The sequence below is a fragment of the Syngnathus scovelli genome, chromosome 4 (genome assembly GCF_024217435.2).
Source record: "Syngnathus scovelli strain Florida chromosome 4, RoL_Ssco_1.2, whole genome shotgun sequence".
Classification (NCBI taxonomy): Eukaryota; Metazoa; Chordata; class Actinopteri; order Syngnathiformes; family Syngnathidae; genus Syngnathus; species Syngnathus scovelli.
The window spans coordinates 17,464,544-17,485,692 of NC_090850.1; the positions used below are offsets into that span (position 1 = coordinate 17,464,544).

General features: G+C 39.0%; 2 protein-coding genes and 1 long non-coding RNA gene across 7 annotated transcripts; 2 read left to right on the forward strand and 1 right to left on the reverse strand.

The window, feature by feature from the left end:
• The first annotated feature begins 589 nt into the window (after nucleotides 1–589).
• Nucleotides 590–5,330, forward strand: slc7a9 (solute carrier family 7 member 9). The gene is made up of 12 exons (XM_049719049.2): nucleotides 590–804; nucleotides 1,040–1,187; nucleotides 2,152–2,394; nucleotides 2,622–2,747; nucleotides 2,830–2,929; nucleotides 3,024–3,068; nucleotides 3,207–3,330; nucleotides 3,629–3,732; nucleotides 3,891–3,987; nucleotides 4,060–4,209; nucleotides 4,274–4,448; nucleotides 4,724–5,330. The coding sequence occupies exons 1-12, from the start codon at nucleotides 715–717 to the stop codon at nucleotides 4,783–4,785; spliced, it is 1,464 nt and encodes a 487-aa protein (XP_049575006.1). The 5' UTR covers nucleotides 590–714; the 3' UTR covers nucleotides 4,786–5,330.
• LOC125967736 (uncharacterized) lies at nucleotides 3,203–12,907 on the reverse strand. 4 transcript variants are annotated; one of them, XR_011086702.1, is made up of 3 exons: nucleotides 12,760–12,907; nucleotides 8,104–8,143; nucleotides 3,203–3,325 (listed from the first exon to the last, which is right to left on the reverse strand). It is a non-coding gene; the product is annotated as an uncharacterized lncRNA (long non-coding RNA). The 4 variants fall into 4 exon arrangements; XR_011086701.1 differs by lacking the exon at nucleotides 3,203–3,325 and adding an exon at nucleotides 5,020–5,926; XR_011086700.1 differs by lacking the exon at nucleotides 3,203–3,325 and adding an exon at nucleotides 5,020–6,544.
• LOC125967733 (AN1-type zinc finger protein 3) lies at nucleotides 12,808–20,821 on the forward strand. 2 transcript variants are annotated; one of them, XM_049719052.2, is made up of 6 exons: nucleotides 12,808–13,170; nucleotides 15,186–15,226; nucleotides 15,558–15,743; nucleotides 16,511–16,573; nucleotides 17,887–18,114; nucleotides 19,173–20,821. In XM_049719052.2, the coding sequence occupies exons 1-6, from the start codon at nucleotides 13,088–13,090 to the stop codon at nucleotides 19,325–19,327; spliced, it is 756 nt and encodes a 251-aa protein (XP_049575009.1). In that variant the 5' UTR covers nucleotides 12,808–13,087; the 3' UTR covers nucleotides 19,328–20,821. The 2 variants fall into 2 exon arrangements, with proteins under 2 accessions (XP_049575009.1, XP_049575008.1); XM_049719051.2 differs by having other exon boundaries at nucleotides 12,811–13,170; nucleotides 16,508–16,573.
• The last annotated feature ends 328 nt before the right edge of the window (nucleotides 20,822–21,149 follow it).

A 21,149-nucleotide genomic window follows, 5' to 3' on the forward strand; every position in this document is an offset into this window, starting at 1 on the left:
TTAATCTAAAGCAACTGATGCCATCTACAGGCGGGATGATAACACGTTCTTTAACTGTATTCTGGACCAGTAAATCCATTCCACCAAAACAAATTCATTTGACCCCTGTAATGTTCTCTCAGGGTTGTTTTATGTCAGAATCAGTCCGCAAGTAAGCCAGTCTTAGCCATTAAATTTCTGGGCTGTAAAATGAGTCCCAGAAACCAGGGACGGGTTTCTGTTGCATTATCTACATTAATATACACCATTTGACCATGAGTTTTTTTTTCTTTAGAATAAAGTCCTTAACCAAATTTAGCTGACAATTTCCTTTTGAGTTTCTATGAGTGTCTTTTATTACCAACCTCCATGTGTCATTGGCCAAGTCCACCCCTTCAGGATCATCGGGTGATTCCAGACCAGAAGAAAATCTTCCAGTGGACAAGCCACTAGTTTTAATTTTTGCATTCTTGCTTGCATTTGCACTTACTGAAGCTGGCTTTGAGCATACTCATGGTCATGGATTACCTATTTCTTTTTTCGTGACTGAAGGTTGTTTGCGGGATATAATTGTACATTTTATTATGCAGACTTTACAATAGGCAATATAATTTAAATGAAATGATCTTTGCTTATCAAAGTTAACCATGAACTTTTTTGTGGTGCTGTGTTATGGATTCTTTGTCTTTCATGTACCAAGAGACCAAAACGGAAGACAGAAGCACAAGTGAGTAGATGGCGCACCAGAAAGGCTCCACTGCCCATTCCAGGGACTCTACAATCATGGACAAACATGAAAAGAAAGCCACTGTCCTTCATAAGGAGGTGAGTGTGTCATTTACTTGAGAATCAGGTCTTAATGTAATCCAAATGCTATTATTCTGTTGTATAATGGCGACGGGTGTCTACAAGGTTAATTATTCTCTCTGCCATTTAGTGGAAGAGCATGCATAAATGGATGAACATCATTTTTAGTACATACTATGTATTTTTTTCCTCATCTAATTTGGTGATATCGTATTATTTCGGGAGAGTCATGTGTGTGTGTGTTTGAGTTCAGGTGGGTCTGCTAAGCGCCGTCTGTCTGATTGTGGGCACCATGATCGGCTCAGGCATCTTCATCTCTCCCAAAGCGGTTTTGCTCAACACTGGAGCTGTGGGGCCCTGCCTCCTCATCTGGACTGCCTGTGGGGTGTTAGCCATGTTGGGTGAGAAAGCAAAACAAGCTCTTATTGACTCCATATGTATGATGGAATTATTATAATGATGATACTACTACTAATGATACTACTACTACTACTACTACTACTACTAATAGCTCAATTAACCAATTAGTCAATGAGATAAATGAATAAAAACTAAATAAAAGGACTTTTGGTCATTAAACTACTCAACGGGCTGGTTTAAAGAATGAAGCAGGTCAAATGAATGATAGAACCGGATAGAACTTGGTTCGACACTAAATGTCACAAAAAATAAGGTTAAATTATGTTTTTTTTCTCAAAAAAAATTGTTTTCGCACTTGTATAACAAATAGTGGTATTAAAATTCTTTGAAAAAAAACTATACAATTTAATATATATGATACATGAATCCATCTATGGTTTTCTGTGTTCTACCTCAGATGTTTTCCTGCATCCTCAAGCCCAAAGAACTCCCTACATACTGCAAAACTTTTACAGGCTGCCATTCCATGCCATTATCAGCAAAGCGTTTGTTTGCTTCGCATGTTAATGGTTTCTCTTGCTGACTTAGTAAAAAAAATTAGGGCACATTTAGAAGACTTTTACTAAAAGCACTTCACCTATGTATAATGGCACCAAAAGTGAACATTGTCACATGTACACATACTAGACAAACAACTGAATCATTTACAGTACAAGGAAATAAGAAATTATATTGCTTCAGTCAGTGCGTCTATGTTTGAAACTAATATAATATCGCAAGTTATTTTTCAAAAATTTCAGGACTTTTAAGGCAACGGGGTACTATTAATAAGAATATGCATTTCATAATAATGATAATAATAATAATAATAATAGTACCCTGCTTATCTAATTATCCATGCTGTCTCTTGCCTCTCATCCAAGCCAATTCAAATAAGTTGTTTTCTTGAGCCTATTATCATAAAAAAAAATATATATATATAATGTGTTGTGCTGTTCTTCACAGGAGCTCTGTGCTATGCCGAGCTGGGCACCATGATCCCCAAATCCGGAGCGGAGTATTTCTATTTGATGGAGGCTCTCGGCTCTCCGGTAGCCTACCTTTTCTCGTGGACCACCGTGATGGTGGCCAAGCCCTCGGCCTTTGCCATCATCACGCTGAGCTTTGCCGAGTACGCTTCGGCTCCTTTCTATCCCGAATGCAGCCCTCCTGTCATTGTCACAAAGGGTCTGGCCGCTGTAGCCATAGGTATTCATCAGCTACTATTACTGTCCTGTAAACTACACAAAAAATGGTATTTTTATGCCACCACAGTTACACAAAAGTCATATTTATTGTCAAAGCTACTTATTTAGTGTTTTTTAATAATAATGAACATTAGTGTCCACGCTAATATATTTATGAGGAATTTAATGCCAATATATAGCATTCTATTATAGACAATCAATCCGTAATGTTTTTTTTCCTCCTCCCAGTTATTATTGTGACCATAAACTGCTTCAGTGTCAAATTGGCGAGTTACGTGCAAAACATCTTCACTGGAGCCAAACTTTTAATCATCATCATCATAGTGGTAGCTGGCATCGTTCTCTTGGCGCAAGGTGGGATTTCATCAATGTTGGCTCTATAATAGATTACAATATGTTCAGTTGATTCAATTTTCATATTTGTGTCTGCATTCAGGAAATACAGAGAATTTGTCAAACGCATTTGATGGCAAGGCAGTTTCTGTGGGAGGAATTGGACTTGCCTTTTATAATGGACTCTGGGCCTATGATGGATGGTAAACATTATCTTCAAAGTAATGCAATTAGCCACCTCATGTGTCTTAAAAAGTGTCTTGATGTGACTTGTTCTGCATTTCATTTATTTCTCAGGAGTCAATTGAATTTCATCACAGAAGAGCTGAGGGATCCTTCCAGGTAGGAAACACATACAAATTTGATCCTTTAATATTTATGTCACAATTTAATATAGTCAGATAGGTTAGCTTAAATTTGAACACATGTACACTAAAAAAATCTTTTTTCTTCACGTTCATTCCCCCCCCCCTCCCACAGGAACCTGCCATTAGCCATTCTCATTGGGATTCCCTTGGTGATTGTGTGTTACGTAATGGTCAACATTGCATATTTTACTGTCATGACCACCAATGAGCTGCTGTCATCCCCGGCTGTAGCTGTGGTAAGAGGAAAAGGAAAATGAGATGGATTGAAATATTCAAGGTCACCAGCAAAGTTCGAACTTGTCGAGCAGAAAAAAAACACATTAGAATAAATTGGCAACAAGTCACTTCATCTTAAAGTCACGGATGATGGCTTAACAGATTTTGAATTGTTTTGTCAGAATTCCTGCATGAAAATGTTGCTACATTGTCTACATCATAATATTTATTTATGCATTCTCAATTGTCACTTATCCTCATTACTGATGAAATGGACCATGCCCCTTTCTGTTCTGTTTTTTCTTTTCTCCCTGTTAGACATTTGGAGACAAAGTTCTTTATCCCATGTCTTGGATTGTTCCGCTTTTTGTCGTCTTTTCTACATTTGGTTCAGCCAACGGAAGCTGCTTTACGGCAGGCAGGTAAAGAACACACAGAAACTGAAGATTTGGCCCTGGTGACATTTGAGGAAGGGCAAAGTCGTGATTGCCAGCCCAGCTAAAATGAATCTTTGAGGTCTAAAGTCGTCAATAGCAGCAAAGGGGTTAAGAATAATGTAAATGTATGATTTGATTCTCAGGCTGGCCTATGTGTCTGGCCGAGAGGGTCACATGGTGGAAATTTTATCTTTTATTAGTCTGAGGCGCTTCACCCCATCGCCAGCGCTCATGTTCAATGTGAGTGCCTCGTTGTTGTAAGACTTCATCAACTCTTTAATGGCTACTAAAGTATTTTTTTTTCTTTTGTAGGGTTTTCTGGCTATTTTATACATATTGCCAGCAGACATCAACATCCTCATCAACTACTTCAGCTTTGCTCAGTGGACCTTCAACGGCCTGACTATGTTTTCTCTTATCCTCATGCGTTTCACAAAGAAGGACTTGAAAAGACCAGTCAAGGTGCATGCATATCTTTTTCTTTTTGATCTGCAACAATAGCTTAAGTGTTTGCATTTCTACAAAGGTTCCCATCATAATCCCCATCATAATGGTGCTCATCTCTTGCTACCTGGTCCTGGCCCCCATCATTGACAGTCCTGACATCGAGTACCTCTACTGTGCTAGCTTCATCCTCAGCGGGCTCCTTCTGTACTACCCCTTTGTCCACCTAAAGGTCGAGTGGGCACGCAGGATCATGAGTAAGTACATTTAAATCTTAAAAAAAGAGTGGATAAAAAGATAGCGGTTATTGTAAAATTGAGAGAATGCTTTTGGGTTACTTGTTGTGGGTACATTATTGTACATGATAAAAATGAGTTTGAGACTTTTGTCTTTGTGGTATGACTGACTGATTGGCAGCTAACAGAATAAACATATTTATTGAAAGAACCAAAAATCTTTGCAGGAATTATTGTTTGTGTTGAGCCGTGCACATAATTGAGTTCCTGCTGCTTTGACCTTTACCCCCTCATAGGACCTATCACTGTGCATCTGCAACTCCTGATGGAAGTCGTTCCCCCTGAGAAAAGTGAGTGAGAAGGTGATAACCAGGTCAACATCCATTTGGCTCCTGTTCCAGCGAGCGTGTTAGACCTTTGGAGAATTTTTTTTTTTAATCTCTTGATCTAAACCAAATGAGGATTCCTGTTTACATCACTGCCATATTATTAGACACACACTGCACACTCTTGATGAACTGTATAAACTTTTCAGCCTGTACAAAATAATGACGATCTGTTTTAACTGTTGCTGACAGAGCTATAGTAAATATTTTTCTTTAATTTTTTCAAATTTTGTTTTATACCCCAACCCCTGTCTCGTTTATCAAAATCAAACACTTCACTATTAATTTTTTTTCTTTCATTGTATTTTATTGTGTAAAATAGTGCTATTTATGCGGAAAAGCCTGGAGTGGAATCACATTTATTGTCACAGAAAAACAAAAACAAACAAATAGGGGACATAAACAATAACCGCACAAACAGATGAATTGGTGATCAATTGTTTGGTATCTAATTTGTATGTGATAAACAGTTTTGTTTACTTCAATGTTTTTCAATAAAACACTATATGCAAGAAAGCTTTTGTTGTTGTGGTGGATGTCATCATATTTTATCCTTAAAAATGACATCAGCATGCACGGAACCCTCTGAATCCTTACCTACACGGAATTTAGAGGGAATGAGCGAAGCCGTTTGATTAGCCAGGAATCAAGCTAACTGTTCACTCCCACAGCGGCGGAAATGGCCATTTCTAACTGCGCCCGTCTACAAAAATCCCAAATCATTCACAAAGCAGGGGTGGAAAAGTTTGTAAAAAATTGATATTTTCTGTTTCTTTAGCAAAAAAAAAATCATCTCAGAATCAGGGCTTAGCATTTTTGCTATGAAGCCACTGGTTGACACAGGTTGGATCATTTCAGCACAGTGCTCGAGAGTCAGTGTTATACAGTACAAGCCCGAAATTATTCATACTCCTGCCTGGGCTATGAATAATTTGACTGTTGATTTTTCCATGTTGCAAATAGGCTAGATACAGTTACCCCCAAAATTATTCATACCCCTGGCGTACAAATAATTTCATCTGTCTGATTGTGGGCACCATGATCGGCTCAGGCCTCTTCATCTCTCCCAAAGCTGTGCTGCTTTACTCTGGACGTGTATTTTTACAGTGGCACCTTCAAAATGGTACAAGTGTCTCAGATAACCTCTTTATTTATTATAATGAACATGTTGCCATGACAACTCTACATTGGTGGCAGTGCTTACCTTTCTTTCTAAAATATTTTCACTGTGGTCCTTATAATAGATATGAAAACTTTCGGTTAGTCAAGAATAAAAGAAATTTAACCTTCCCAAATTATACATCAAATAAATGTTTCCCCACTTTCAGTCACTTGGCTGATTTTTTGCCTTGTTTTTCAAGACAAAATTTGAGATACAAGTAAATTGAGCTAAGAGGTAAGCCAGGACAAAATTAAAGTCTTAAGTCAAGGTACCGCTGTTAATGAGTCAGCTTGTGTTTAAGACCTTCAAACAGCCAAGTTGGTATGGTGGGTCACTCTATTAATGGCCTACAGAGGAGTTCAGATGAAGGAGAGGAATTCACTCTGATATCGTCCTCCAGCAATGCGGGCCACTGTGACCTCACTGACTGGGGGAGCTGCTATTGAACTTGGTCCAGTTCCGGATAGCTAGCATCAAGGCCGCAATACAGATGCCCCTTGCCCAAAAGTCAGATTGAATGATATCCCTCTGATGTTCACACGCAACTCTATTGAGTTGTTTCCTTGAATCTGCAATCAGGGAGAAAAAAAAGCCTTCCACTAATTGGTCTTATCTGTTTTTTGTGCTTCACAGGAGCACTGTGCTACACCGAGCTGGGCACTATGATCCTGAAATCCGGAGGCTGATGGAGGCTCTCTGATGGTCACTTTTGATTGACACTGTCAGAGAAGTATCAGGTTAACTATATTTTTAATGTTTTATATAAAGAAATTAATACATTGAATTATATTAATATCATTCAACATATAGCATAAATTGTTTAAACGTTTAAACCTTATAGTATGTATTTTCCACCTTTTTTTATTCATAGGGTAATTACCATTTAAAATTGTATTTTGTATTTCATTGCATTTTATTGTTAATGAAAGCTGTCATTCAGATGACAAACTATTTTGTTTTGAAATAAAGCATTAATGTGAGCAACCAGAATGTTTGATTTAACCTTATAATTGCAGGAGAATTAAAAAATAAATAAATAAAAAAAAAACATTACCACTAGATGTCAGTGAAACATTGTTTAATGCAGATATTAGGCCTTTTTCATACTTGTATGGTGCCTTCTATAATATATATTTTATGTTTCAATCGATAATCGATTTGGCTGCATTGAAGATGTTTCACGAGTAATAATAGCTCATTGTGTATTTGTTGCTGATGATAATTTTTTACATACAGCACTTCTTTAAACAAAAGAAAGTTGTCTGTGTTTTATCATATTGTTTTGAAATAAACCATGTCGGGTCATTTTATTTGGTAACAAAATCTCCCCACAAATCAGAATGAAGATGTTAGCTCTGCCGCTAACATTAAATTGAATGCCAATGACATAAGGGTTTCTTTCATTCACTACAGAGAGGAGCTGTGGCATATTCAGCATAGCTCAGCCTGATGATGGAAAAGGCCAAAGGCTTGAGCACCATCACGGTGGTCCACAAATGAAGGTAGGCCAAAAGGGGAGATGAAAGCCTCTATCAGATAGAAATCCTCCCCTGCGGAGTTCGAGATCATGGCGCCCAGTTTGACATATCACAGTGCTCCTGTGCAGAACATCACAAACAGATAAGGAAAACTAGTAGGAGTTTTTTTTTTTTTTTAAATATATATATTTATTTATGTGTAGCAGGTTCAAGGAGAAATCTCATTAGCTTTGAACTGGAGCCTATCCTACTTGACTTTTGGGTGAGAGGCAGGGTTCACTCTGGAGTCGTAGGCAGTCAATCTCATTCCAGAAGAAGCAAAACAATAATTTGAGCAGAATGTACACTGTCTAATTCTTGACATCCTATTAAGATAAGTGTATGTTTCTTTGAAATACAATATTGTGGAGTGTTATTTTTCTTCCTAAAAACATGTTACAGGCAATACTGTTACTCTTTTATTTGGCGGTTGTTACGAATTAGTAGTATTTTCATTCATTTCAATGGGGAAAGATGATTTGAGAAACAAATGTTTTGAATTGCGAGCGTGTTCACAGAACAAATTAAACATATGATATAATATAATTTTTTTTAGTGCTTTTTTTTGTTGGCTATAAGCTAGGAAATAACCAAAATGATTAATTACTCACTGGAACAAATTTCAGATACCTCCTTGGTTGGTAACAGCAACTGGTAAAAAAAAAAAAAAAAGAGTATTACATTTAAAGAACAAATAAAATTCAAACACTGTATGCATTTCAACATAACACTGCCTGATAGCCAACATACAGTATGTTGAAAATTGTCTGCAGGATTGCGACGACTAATAAAACTAAGACCTGCTGTGTTCGCTGTGATGTAATCAAGTGCAGTTTCACTTCTTCAGCTATTGAGTGAGAGCATCCTAATCAGTCTTGACTGATTGAAAGGGAAATATGCTGATGAAACCATGGCGCACTTCAGCACAGACAACACAAAAGACACTCAAAGATGGACTCATTAAAGGGATACTCTGATTACAATTTAGCCGCATATCCTTATCATCACATTACTGGATTTTTTTTTTTCACAATCAGATGCTGAATTATGATTTGCGTAAGAATATTGCAATCAATTCAGCAACCTTTCATTTGAAAAAATAAAATAAAATAGATAAAGCAAATGATGTAGATAAAATGAAAGGTTAAAAAACTTATTTAAAATTGGAATGATTAATTTCTTGGAACAGGCTGTCCTCAGTTTCATAACTGACTACGACTCCCTGTTTGTTTTTGCAGTCAGCCTGCATCTTGTTTTCTGGGTCCTTCAGTAATGTATGAGATAAACTTACATAAAATGTCAAGTCATGTTGTTTTCTTAAACCAAACAAGATCAACAGGAATTTTTTGAATTGTTCAACCATGGCAGAAGTCCCATTCATTTAATGAATGTAACTCAATCAAAATACCATATTTGCTCAATCAGTGTCCTCCAATTAGGAATTATCCTTTTACTGAGTGCAAAAATATATTAGGTAGTACTTGTGACTCTGTTATTTATTTGATTGGAATTTAAATAGATAACTACTGGTCACATTTGGATTCCTTTGCTAACCAAAACAGCAGCACTGAAGAACATAAAAGTTGTATGGCATATCATGATGAATTTCCTACACCATATTTAAGGCGATGTAAAGATGGCATTGTTAACAACAATTAGTGTTTTGGTAGACTCAAATGTGATTGCATAACGTGTTTATAATCCGAGCTCCTGGGTGATTTATTAGTTCTGCCAAGTCTGCCTTGTTCATATTTTTGGTATATCCTTTATACCTATTTTGTTTTAAACACTGGACCTGGTTGTAAAAGGGTAAATGGAGTGCACATTTATAGAGCCAATATCTCCACCATCAAAGTACCCAAAGTGTTCACGTTCACTCATTCATGCACCACCGGGAGCAATTTAGGGTTCAGAGTTGTGCCCAAGGACACTTCGACAGACAGAGCCGCAGATGCCAGTGAATATGTGAAAAACTGCTTACATCTTTTTTGAACAAGTTTTTTAAATTCCACTCAGAACACAGTGGAGACACTCAAGAGAAGGCTGTTTTTGAAACTGTCTGGCAATATTTTTTTTTTCCTGCACTCTCTTTTTCGCTATTCACAAACTGCACACACACGGACTGCTCACTTATCTTAAAAACGCAGCATGGTTTGTTGCAGGTTTGGATAAGCCGGATAAGCAAAAGCTGGCAGGTGGTGTCGCTGTTGAAGTTGTACAAAGAAAATAACCATATCTGACACATTATTATTCATAATTCACTAAGTTATCCCAATACCATTTTGTTACTTTTTTTTTGTCTTTACGAATTTTACATCTTTTATTTGAGGTAACAAGAAGGGGGCCTGACCATTATGGATTGTTTAAATTTGATGCCAACAGAGAAAAATCAGCCAAAACATTGTGATTATTTTGTCCTTATTTTTTTAGATGGGTATTTGAATGAATATTTTCTTTGTCTTAAACTATAATGTGTTGGTCAACATGTAAAACAGCAACTACAACAACAATTTTAAATGAACTAATATCGGATGAATCAGCCGTGTCCTTAAGACTTCCCTGAATTGAGCGTATTCTATTTTTGTGTATTGTCTGCACTGTATGTGAGTGTTGCAATCTGAGTCAGAAGGATGTCTGTAAATGTTGCCAGTTAATTGTGCTGTGTGTGTGTGTGTTTGTGTGTGTGAAAGGGAGTAGAGTGTTGAAAAGAGAAAATAAGTGGAAAATACTTCATCATTATAAGTATGCTTTAAAAAATAAGGCGTGCAAGGAAAATTAGAAAAAAACTAAAAGGAATTGATGCTGTTCGGGGGGGCATTTTGTCTGGAATGAAGGAGTGCAAACAGCTTTTAGTGAGTGTCTGGCAGCATCCTCTCTGATGTTTATCCCATCTGTGCACACTTCTAAACACCGCCTGGAGCCCCCAGCGCTTCACAGACTGGTTATGATCTTGCAGCTCATTGTCAGACATTCCTCTTCATCTGTCAAGCAAGACTTGTATGGTGGTAAACCTCCAGATTGGAGTCTTTATCACATCATTTTGCCACAATCAATGAGTGCGCAGGCAAATGGAATCTGCCTTTCGCAGCTAAGAAAAATTGATACCCTATTGAAATGAATGAAAATAGACATAATCTGCCCTCCCTCCAAAAAACCGCAAAATCTTTGTTGCTAGATGGAAGAACAATTATCTGGCCTGGCACCTGGGGGTTCGAACTATATTCCGGGTGGTGGCAGTGCCCCTGCCGTCCCCCCTTTAGCTCTGCCAGTGCCTCCTCGGCTAATGACAAAAAATATTTCTGATCACATAAATAACTTGAATCTGACAACCGGTAAATAAACAAACATTGACATTCTGCGGCGACTACTTGTCACCATTTTGAAGGGCCAAGTGACTGAAACAATTATGAAGGCAACCTGTGATAATAATTCAATTAAACCACAATTCAGGAGCAATGTCTTATTTTTATTAGTTTTAATAAATGGTCACTGCGGGTTTTTTCTTTCATTAACAGCAGGGAAGCAACAATTTCATCCGCGTGTGTTACCTTATGAAAGATGCATGTTCCATTTGAACAAGCCCCCCACATGACAAAATCCATGCTTGGTCAAGGCCTGCAAATTGCTGAACGTTTACATCCATAATAAACATCTTGCCATCCATAGAGTGTGCTTGCTTAAACCCACACCGGCATTTTCACAGTTATCTGACATCAAGGTAATCCCATTTTTCTGATAAACACCCTCAATGTGAATCCTTGAGCGGTGACATGTGGCTTGTCCTCCAGTCAATAACAAGCAGGGCTGTCTATCTGCAGATGGCATTAAAAGATAGCAAAGACTCATTTATGGACATATCTGCTGACATAGATTTCTCCTCCAAGCCATTTGGAGCATGTTTCCGAGTGGGTCCCCTCACATTAGCTGCCAGGAATCGACACTATCAGTTGACACATGAATTAATGTCTGTGTCGCTGATTAATCAGTAATGATCTATTCCATGGGTCGAGGCACGCTACTGTGCAAAATAAACATTACACAGTGCTTATTTTCCGAGCGAACACCTGACACGTCTTCAACATAGAAACCTCATCTCTTTTTCATCATGTACAGTAATATGAAGAACATTTGGAGATAGCTCGGTTGATCGGACTTTGAGGGGAGCCTAGGGAAATAAACATTGAGGCTAGTGTTGCTGCTCTCATGGGAAAGAACAGGACTTGCTGCGTAAGGGTAAAAAAAGAAGAAAAAAAAAACACGTAGCAATGTTGCTACTCAAAGTGATGACAAAAGCACCAAATATCTGTTTCACCCTGTGTGATAGTTAAGTAGTTGAACAAAGGTATTGGGATGCATGGCCAGGACACTACCATTATGTGAAAATAGAAGAAAGAAGAAATAGAAGTATGCATCATCCGTTTTTCAGGGGAAGATTCTGCAATGCATCTATGGGGATTTTTGTGAGATATAATAATGCTCATGTGGTGGTGATGGGTCAAAATATAAATTCAAGTTCCAAAGGAAGTTCGATGCGGTTGGGTAAGGTTCTTCCACTTTGAACTTATTCAACCTAACCCTAACCTCTTGATTTGTGCATTGTAATGTTAGAATAGATTGAGCAAATTGCGTAGAGGACTCATATCAAAGTCAAAATCTCAATCACAGATTGAGCCAACACAATCTTTGCAGTGTGTTGCCTTTACATCCCTGTATGCACTCTCTAAAATGTCTGGGCAAATAATAAAAGCGGCAATTTGGAGAATGTGAAAATGATAAAACTTGAATGTCCCAAATGAAGTATTGATTTTTAAATTGGAATAGTTTTAATGAGTGTAGAAATATAAATGTAGTAGAACGGAAAACATTTGCATACTACTACTACTACTACTACTACTACTACTACTACTACAGCTACTACTAACCCACTACTACTACTACCACAACTACTGCTACTACTACTCCTAATAACAATAATACATTTTCGGGTGTGCAGTAAACTAACAGAGCAATGAAACAAAGCAGAATGGTGCTGAGAAGTGAAGCTTGAGTGTGAAAATACTTTTAAAACGTGGGCTTCCTAGTTTGGAGTTTTTTATGGAACCTACCATGATGACCCAAAAGCAAGAGCTCCCTCTAAGACATCTATCCGGCTTTTAAATTTTAATAATATTTAAATGATCTAATTAATGGGGAAATTTTTGTTATATTGTGAGGAAGAATGTAAAAGGTAGATGATTTGGTAGCCCCGATTGTCCCACTCCCCCTACGTTTTTGCAAGTGGGTTGTTCCTCTCTCCAGCTGATCGGCCCAGGAATCCCCGGTGGTTCCGTCCGTCATCAGCTTTGACGGCTCCCATGTTCCACTCTCGCGTAAGGCTGTTTTAATCCACCGGACTTTGTGGCCGCTCGTGTCGGCAAACTGCTCCACGCTCATCGTGATTCTAAAAGAAAAGAAAGCAAACAAGAAGAGGATTATCTCGTTGGGCCACCGCGTTTTATGCGAAATCAGACGGGGGATCTGTAGGCGAATTGAAAGGCCCTCGCTCCATCCCCGGATTCACCTGCTACACAGAGAGCCTCAACACGGAAGACTGACATGGGGGACACCGGGAGCGAGGGCAGCAAGCCCCCGAGTAATGTCAACGTTGTGCCACCGCGCTGTCCCTGTGGTTTCTGGGGGTAAGACCAGGAGCCTCTGTAAACGTTTTGTTTGTGGCTCTTTAGCTTCACTCTCGACGGTTAGCTTAGCCGCTTAGCCATTAGCGCTAGCAGCTCAAGCGGGGATGAGCTTGTTATGAGCCCCCTCCTCCTTCCCTCCCTTCCCCATTGTTTTGTAGCATTAGCTTGTAGCTAACTCAAGCTGGCCTCGTTCACTTCCTCCCGAGAGACCAGGACGGATAATCCTGCTAATGTCTCAGGTGTAAAAGGGAAAATCACACGGCGTGGTAAAAGTGCAAATGAAACTTTAGAGAACGTTTGGTTCCCCCAGACACTTCGTTGTTTCATGTCCCCCCACCTCTTTCATCTTACAAGATTTTCCTGTTGCGCGGAAGTGCAAAATCCTGACATTTGGAAGTATTTGAAGGAAATACTGCATTATGACATACAGTACTGAATTGTTTGTTTGTTTGAGACGGCAATAAATACATTTGTTAATCTGTAGATTACAACGGTAACATTACTTATACTCAATATAACTCTGCTTTAAGTAAGTAATTAGATTATTGACTAAGAGACAAGTTACTCTACAAATATCTTTACAAATAAACAAAACCAGAACGACTGTGGTAATAGAATTAATATTAATGTTATCATGTTTGCCCAGATCATATTAACATACACCCGTGGTGGTGGTATTTGGTAAAATATGCAAATATCGGAGAAACAAATATGAAGGCTTTCACACAGCCTTGTTTATATAAAATAAAAAAAAAGGGTTGTGATGAAGGTACCTGCAGCCTCATGATCAAAGTCATATGTTGACACTTATTATTAAAGTTAAAACTTTGTAGCATTTTTTCACTTCATTGTGACAATTGAGACTACTGTCAAGTAAACTGTGGGAAAGTCTTCCTGCCAGACATGATCGTAAAGATTAAGACTTACTAGTAAAGCTTTTTAGCTCTTTAAGTGTGTCATTTAGACAGGTGGCAGATCTTGTCGTCTTATCTCTTCCAATCATTTTCATTAGTAGCAACGTTGGACCACCTATGGGACTGATTGGTCGTGCTGTGCTCCGACTTCCTTAGCCCTAACAAGCATGTTGACATTCTCTTCCCGTTTGTTTCCTCTCCTGCCACTGTGATGGATCTAAAGTTGATTACCTCCGCCAATAAAGTTCTTTTTGTTTTTAGCTAGACAAGACGAGACTTGGGGACAAATTTGAATGGAATTTGGTATGTAGCTTTGGTATCACCCAAGAAGTGAATCTGAACTTTTCAAGATCTTCTTAACTTGAAAGGGAGTAGCCAGACTGTGATTTGGTGCCAACTTGTATCTTTGGGCATTGCAACTATGTTGCAGCTCCATTTAAGCAGGCCATAGCCTTGTCTATTAGGAAAATAGAGATTAGCCATCATATTTCTGGCTTCTATAGGTTGTTGAGCTACATGTATGGTTGACAGTTTTGATATAATGATCCTGATTATTTGGTCATTTGCATTTTTACATCTTTCATATCTCAGCTACACATCCTTTCTGTACCAATCACAAGGTGACAGACAGACCTGGGGTTTGAACCAGCTGACCCCCTTTTCAGAAATGGATACAAAGGTGTGCTCCGAATAAACAGAATGTGTGTGAGCGTCATGCTTGGTGCACAGATGGCAAGCAGGCTTGGAAAGGAAATGAGTTATCTCTCAGTGGCCAGCCAGAATCAACTCTTGTGTTTGAGCTGTCACTGAAATCAGAAAAGTCGCAGTGACCCGTCCAGACTTTTGATCAAAGATCGGGAGGGTGGCGGTGTTCAGAGTAAGACATTTCCTACTGAAGTACAGACAGGGAAAAAACAGCTACTACTAGAATCAAGGGGATGTTTTTGTCTGAGCAGGGATCCTAAATGAGTAAGCCTGGAATTCTGAATCATGCTTGAAAACATGCATATAGTCTTTCACTTTGGTTGTCGACCAGCATTTATCATAAAAATCCATAATCTTGAGTGACTTTTTGTTTTATTTTGCTTTTTTTCTCCCCAGGTCCAGCAAAACGATGAATCTGTGCTCCAAATGTTTTGCAGGTTTGTTGTTCTTTTACTGACTTTTTGGTTTAGTCTTCACTGCTTTAAGTTTTACAGTTAACCCAAAGTGTGTTTACTGTTCAGTTAGTCAGGCTACTGTTTAAAAGAAAGTAGCTGAAGATACTTTTTTTTGTTTGTTTGGTATGTGTGTGGCGGGTTGTACCTAAGCTGTCTCCCACCTCAACGTGGCATTATTTAGCTTGACAATTGCTCCACACATACTATTTTTTCTTCCTGGAAACAAAAAAGTTTTTTCATAATAACCAGGTGAGGACTTAAGAGCACTTTATATCAATATTGACTCTAATACCAAGTCTTTACATTGCCATAGACATTCAGAAGAAACAGCCAGATGGTGCCTCAAAAGCCTCTTCAAGCCCCAGCAGTAGCAGTCAAGCAGACGTATTCTGCAGTGAAACAAACAAAGGCATCGGTCAGTCCTTCATAGCCATGTCAGACTCCTCCGATGATCCTTTGCCAGGAGATGCAGCGGTAACCTCTCTACCTGCTCAGGACGGTAAGTTAGGAAAAGAACTGCTGGATATTGGATAAGTGGAAAAATACTCCAAACAGCGTGAAGGTTTCTCCCCCTAAAATTAGAGACGTGGTACATATAAAAAAATGGTAATGACCTAAATGACCACATATACATTTTTCCAAGGCAACTTTTTTGTAGAACACAGCTAGATAAAGCCACAGCTGTCCAGACTATATTTATCCCGCATGGCAGAGATAGTGTAGACGAAAGTTCAGGGTTATCTTTTCAGTGTGAGAGTACACTTAAAGAGGACACCTGCAATTGCCAGGACATCTGTCACCCCTGTATGGTGGCAAGGTCATTTGCTAAGGCTTGTTCCGACCTAAAAGACTACCAAAAGGACATTTGCAGCAAAACTCTGCCCTACTTACTTCTTACAGTACCAGTTATGTGTAGTCATTCACATATTTTTGCACTGACTTTGAAATTGGCCTGCCACAGTAAATATATGTTAAGATGAAATGTAATAAAAGGTAAAGCTAACCCAGCACATGATCCAGTAGACTTTCAGTTCTAGCCTCCCTCATGTCAATATTATGCCATGCCCCCCCCCCCCCCCCCCCCCCCCCATATTCCTAGCATTTGTTGTTGAATTATTTATGATTCGGATGCCTTTTACAAAAAAAAAATCCAATACACCGTCAAAGTTTCTCGCTGAGAATGAACCTTGTATGGGAGTAAACAGCATTTAGTCATTGCCGCGCATCTCTTGCTTGTCTTATTGAACGTCATTTGTGTTGCAGAAGTATGCAGCACAGACACAGCCTTCAGCTCACTATCCACTCCTACAAAACGCTCCTTTGAATCAGGTACGTCTCTCCGAGATTGCACAACATCCCGCCCTGCTGCATTTCAAGCAAGGGACTTGTCGTCAGTGGCTATTTTAGTTGAGCAGACTTAGTCGGTATTGTTGATGAAGAACAGCATGTCATTAAACTTTGGCCTTAAACTGTATACTAGCTTTAAAAAGTTAAATGACATTTCTGCTATCGCTATGGCAACTATGGCTCATCTCGTCGAGTGGCTAATTTAATCACAGTCCTATTATACATTATTCTTCAGTCTTTTTTATTTATTTATTTATTTATGGTTACTGTACTCAAATGTCATTCCATTCCAGACTTAACTTCAAACCTTCTCTCTACATATTTAACATCGGAATCAAAATGCGACACTCGACAAATTAATTCTCCTAATGTTTTACCTTTTCTTGTACCTCAGGTAAGTTTGAGCAGTTTTCAATTTGACACAGTTTTGCCAGGATAGATGAAAGCTAGGGATGAGAGCGGTCATGTGCTAACAACATATACACACACTCGCACAATTACTGGTGCAGTCGGATATGTTCTCACACTCATATTGATGGTACGAAGCGGTAGAATCTGGCAGCTGAGCTTGGCCTAGTTCCCAGAGATTTATTGAGCGCCGATCTGCATTCGGCTCGGCCAGAGGAAAAAGTCTGCAGGATTGATGAGAAAAGTCGTGCTGACCGGTTCAACTGGCTGCAGGTACATACTGTTCCTGTGTCCTCTCATGCTCTTTTGACTTGAGCAAGACTCAAACATTAATGTGCAAGAGAGGCTGATTGTTTGGCATTCGTTCAAGTACACTGTACACGTCTTTTAGTGTACAGTTGTAACCTGACAGAATATGCAAAATGTGTACCATGCTTTGAAGGAGTGATCAGGCAAAACACATTTGCATTTTTCCAAAATGTGTAAGGGTATGTCACCCTGGGTTTATTTATGTATTCATTTTCACATCATATAGATACAAACTTGTTTGTCCTGCTTGGAAAAAATCCTCTCCTAAAGCTGTTCAACTCGTCGCTCATATTCTCTTTCCATCCCTTAAGATACTCTCAGAATGTAATTCTTTTTGGATCAATGGTGAGATGTTAAGCAGCTTTTCCTCTGGAATACACTGTGCTGCAGCTGCATCCAATTTCTCTTAAACTGTCTTCTCAGCAGAAATACATATTGTGGTTACGCTCCATTGTTTTTTTTGTGTGTGGTTTGTATTAATGGATGATACAACAAGCAATTAATTGGGGTATCCAAAAAATGGATGGTGCGATTCTTGTTTTTTTGCGTCATCGTTTATGTATTTTGTGTGTCGGCAGCCTCCGAGTCAGAAAGTGACAGCTCTCCTGAGAAGCGAGCGAGAGTGGGTGAAGTGCCGGCGGCTGAGGAGTCGTCATCGTCATCGTCGTCATCATCTTGTTCCGCGTCATCATCATCATCCTCTGCGTCGTCTCGCGGTGGCTCCAAACAGCGGAGCCGCAAGCGTTGCCATCGCTGCCAAACCAAACTGGAGCTGGTGCAACAAGAGCTGGGCTCCTGCCGCTGTGGTATGACAACACACTTTTAGAATCCTCACTCTATCCTCTCGGTTAAAGTAAGGCTCCTAATAGTCCAATATTTACTCGTCCAACTGGACAAAAAATAGTCAGTGGGGCGGCGGGGGGGGGGGGGGGTCAATGTGGGGCCGCTAGAGATAACCTTAATGATTCACTTTGAACATGAAACAAGACAATTACAAGGAATACTAATGCAGTCTAAACCAATAACCGTGCTTGCTAATCAACTTGTTTGCATATAAATGAACGTACTTAAAAAGTCACAGCCACACTTCACTGCTTTTAAAGAACATCTGTTTAAAGTCCCCCAGAGTCGTTTTTAATTGGAAATTGACTCCCTTTTTTTTTTTTTTTTTTTTTTTTTTTTGTGCATGGGACATCCATGCCAAATAGTCTATTGTTTACTTTGAAAAGATGCAATTAGAGTCTTTTCAATTGTTGTGGTAATTACCTTTGTTTGTGGTTCTGCTGGATACTTAATATTGTGACAGTAAGATTGGGGATGTTAAAAACAGTTCAGGTAAACTACTTCATAAATGTTTTGAAGTATGATAGTGCATAGAGTATTTTTTCTCGTCAAGGCAATATTCCTCATCCATTCCCGTTGAGAGGCTTTTAATGTTACATAATGTTCTCCCTTCCGCTCCTTTGGCGCGCTGTGCAATCACAGTGTTTTTAATTGCATATCAAGCTGCTGTCAAACTGGGCTTTTTAATCACTGCTCATTGAATGCCAACAGTGTTATTATGTGTATTAATGAATGAATTTAAGAAGATGTCAACTAATAAGATTTGTTATGCGTGGCAACACTCTCAATAGTGGTTTTGAGTGCTGCCGCCTTTATGTTTATAGACTCGGAAGAAAAAAAGAAAAAAAAAATTCACTGGGTTGGTCCAATCAAAATTTTAGGATACGGTAGAACTTCTAAAGTGCAGCTGACCATAGGTGGCCAGTTTTGCTACAGTGCAAAATTTGAATCACGCGACCACCCTCACAACTAATGGGTCTTGTTCAAATGATCTGAACCTTGTTCCTCCCACCATGTCCAGGTTATGTCTTCTGTATGCTCCATCGGCTCCCGGAGCAACACGACTGTCTTTTTGATCACCTTGGCAGCGGACGCCAGGAGGCCGTTCTTAAAATGGTCAAATTGGACCGAAAAGTAGGCCGTTCCTGCCAGCGCATCGGAGAGGAGTGCTCTTGAGCGTCGCCCAAGAGAGAATCTTTACACAAAAGCCCTAGCAGGGATTTCTTTTTTTTTTTTTTCTCCTCCTCCCTTCTCTTTTTTTTGTACAGTCTATTCATTTAAAAGGATGCTCGCTCTCTTTAAATCCCATTTATCCACACTCATCCCAGACTTTTTGTGCTTCTGTCAGCTTGATTGTATCCCTGCTGCTAAACACAATCCCAGTTCACAAATGAAAACCAGAGAGAGCAAAAGGACTTTGGGACTATTCAATTCGTTGCCCCCACCCCTCCCCCCCTCCCCTCCAGAATTCAGACGTGTGAGTGGACTAACAAATGAGCAGAAGCATTATAAGGACAAATGATATAGACGTTTGTCCAGGAAGCTGGTTGATGATGATACCTCAAAGAAAAGAGAATATGATGATGAAGAGGGCAAATGAGAGTTTTGAATCTCGTTACCTCAACAAGAAATCATCCACAACTGCTTGTTTGACCGAAGCAAGACGTACAACTGTGGGACTCTGCCGCCTCTAATAATCCTAACCAACCTGGTCATTACCCACCTCAGGATATGGAAACTTCTTTCTTCCAAGCTCCTCTTTCTCTATTTCCATTTAGGATTTTTGTCCAAGCAGGACATCCAATCTGCAAGTCTTGAGTTTGACTCAAATGCCATCAGGCTGTCTTTTATTATTTTGGGACTGAGTTGGTGGTGTTCAATGAAAATAATTTTTTCTTTCAAGCAAAAAATAAAGGAAATAAGGTAAAATTATTTGAAAATACATGGTTTTCATTGAATACTGATACGATTGTCTTTTTGTCCGTTTTGGTAAAAACCTTCCCATTATATCCCACACATTGTATTAAGTTGTCTGTGTTTCATGACAGCCTGCATTGTACTTCCTCTTCCAGCGTTTTGACACTTTTGTAAATACACACATTGCCGTTTGCGCTACGTTGACTAATGCTGAGCTGTTTTGACTCGGCGGTTCCTCTCTTTGAGGGTTTTGGTGGTGGTTCAGCTTATTATTTTGGTTATACATATTTTTAAAGGTCTTCACTTCATGAGCAGGGTTATTGGGTTTTTCATTCTTCCACCTTCAGGTACTTAATCGGTCCTCAGTATTGGCCAGTGTTTTGATTTCTAACTAATCTTGTTGAAGATACTCTATTTGTTCTCTTTTTGCTCTCTGCTGCCTCTCCTCCCTCTTACTAGATGAGGCGCAGCAAATAGTAAATCCTCCTGTTAAAAAAAAGTAAAATTGTAATGTTGACTTCAGAAAAATTGTATTGAATATTGTGTACCATGAAGAAAACTTTTATTTAACCAGTTTTTTTGCTTTTCAGTTTGACTTACACCCAAGTGTAGAGTTTTTCTGTTATGGTATTTGGGGGATTAAAAAATATTACAAGATTGTTATATATATTTTTTTCTTTACATAACTTTACATTTTCCTTTCCTCCTGCTTATTTTCCCTTTTAATGAGAATAAAACAAGATAAAAAAAGAAGTGCCTCTTGAACTGCTTACTGATGTATACTACTTAAGATTCATTTTGTGCGTGGAACACAGGCAGGGGCGTAGATATGTGGTGGTCAGGGGTGGCCCATGACCCTCGGCACAGTGGTTGGTAATCAGATCTTGGACCAGGCGTTCCTTGGTTTCTTTATTTTGCAATCTGCATAGAACAGCATTTTGAATTTTTAGACACATTTTCTCCGCATGTGTTTTATGGCTTTGTGCCATCTGCTTCATCCCAGCCAATTCATTATAGTGATGTCGGCATGTGTTCGCAACTCACAAAGGGAGCGGCTATAAAGGCGCTCTCATCTACTTAA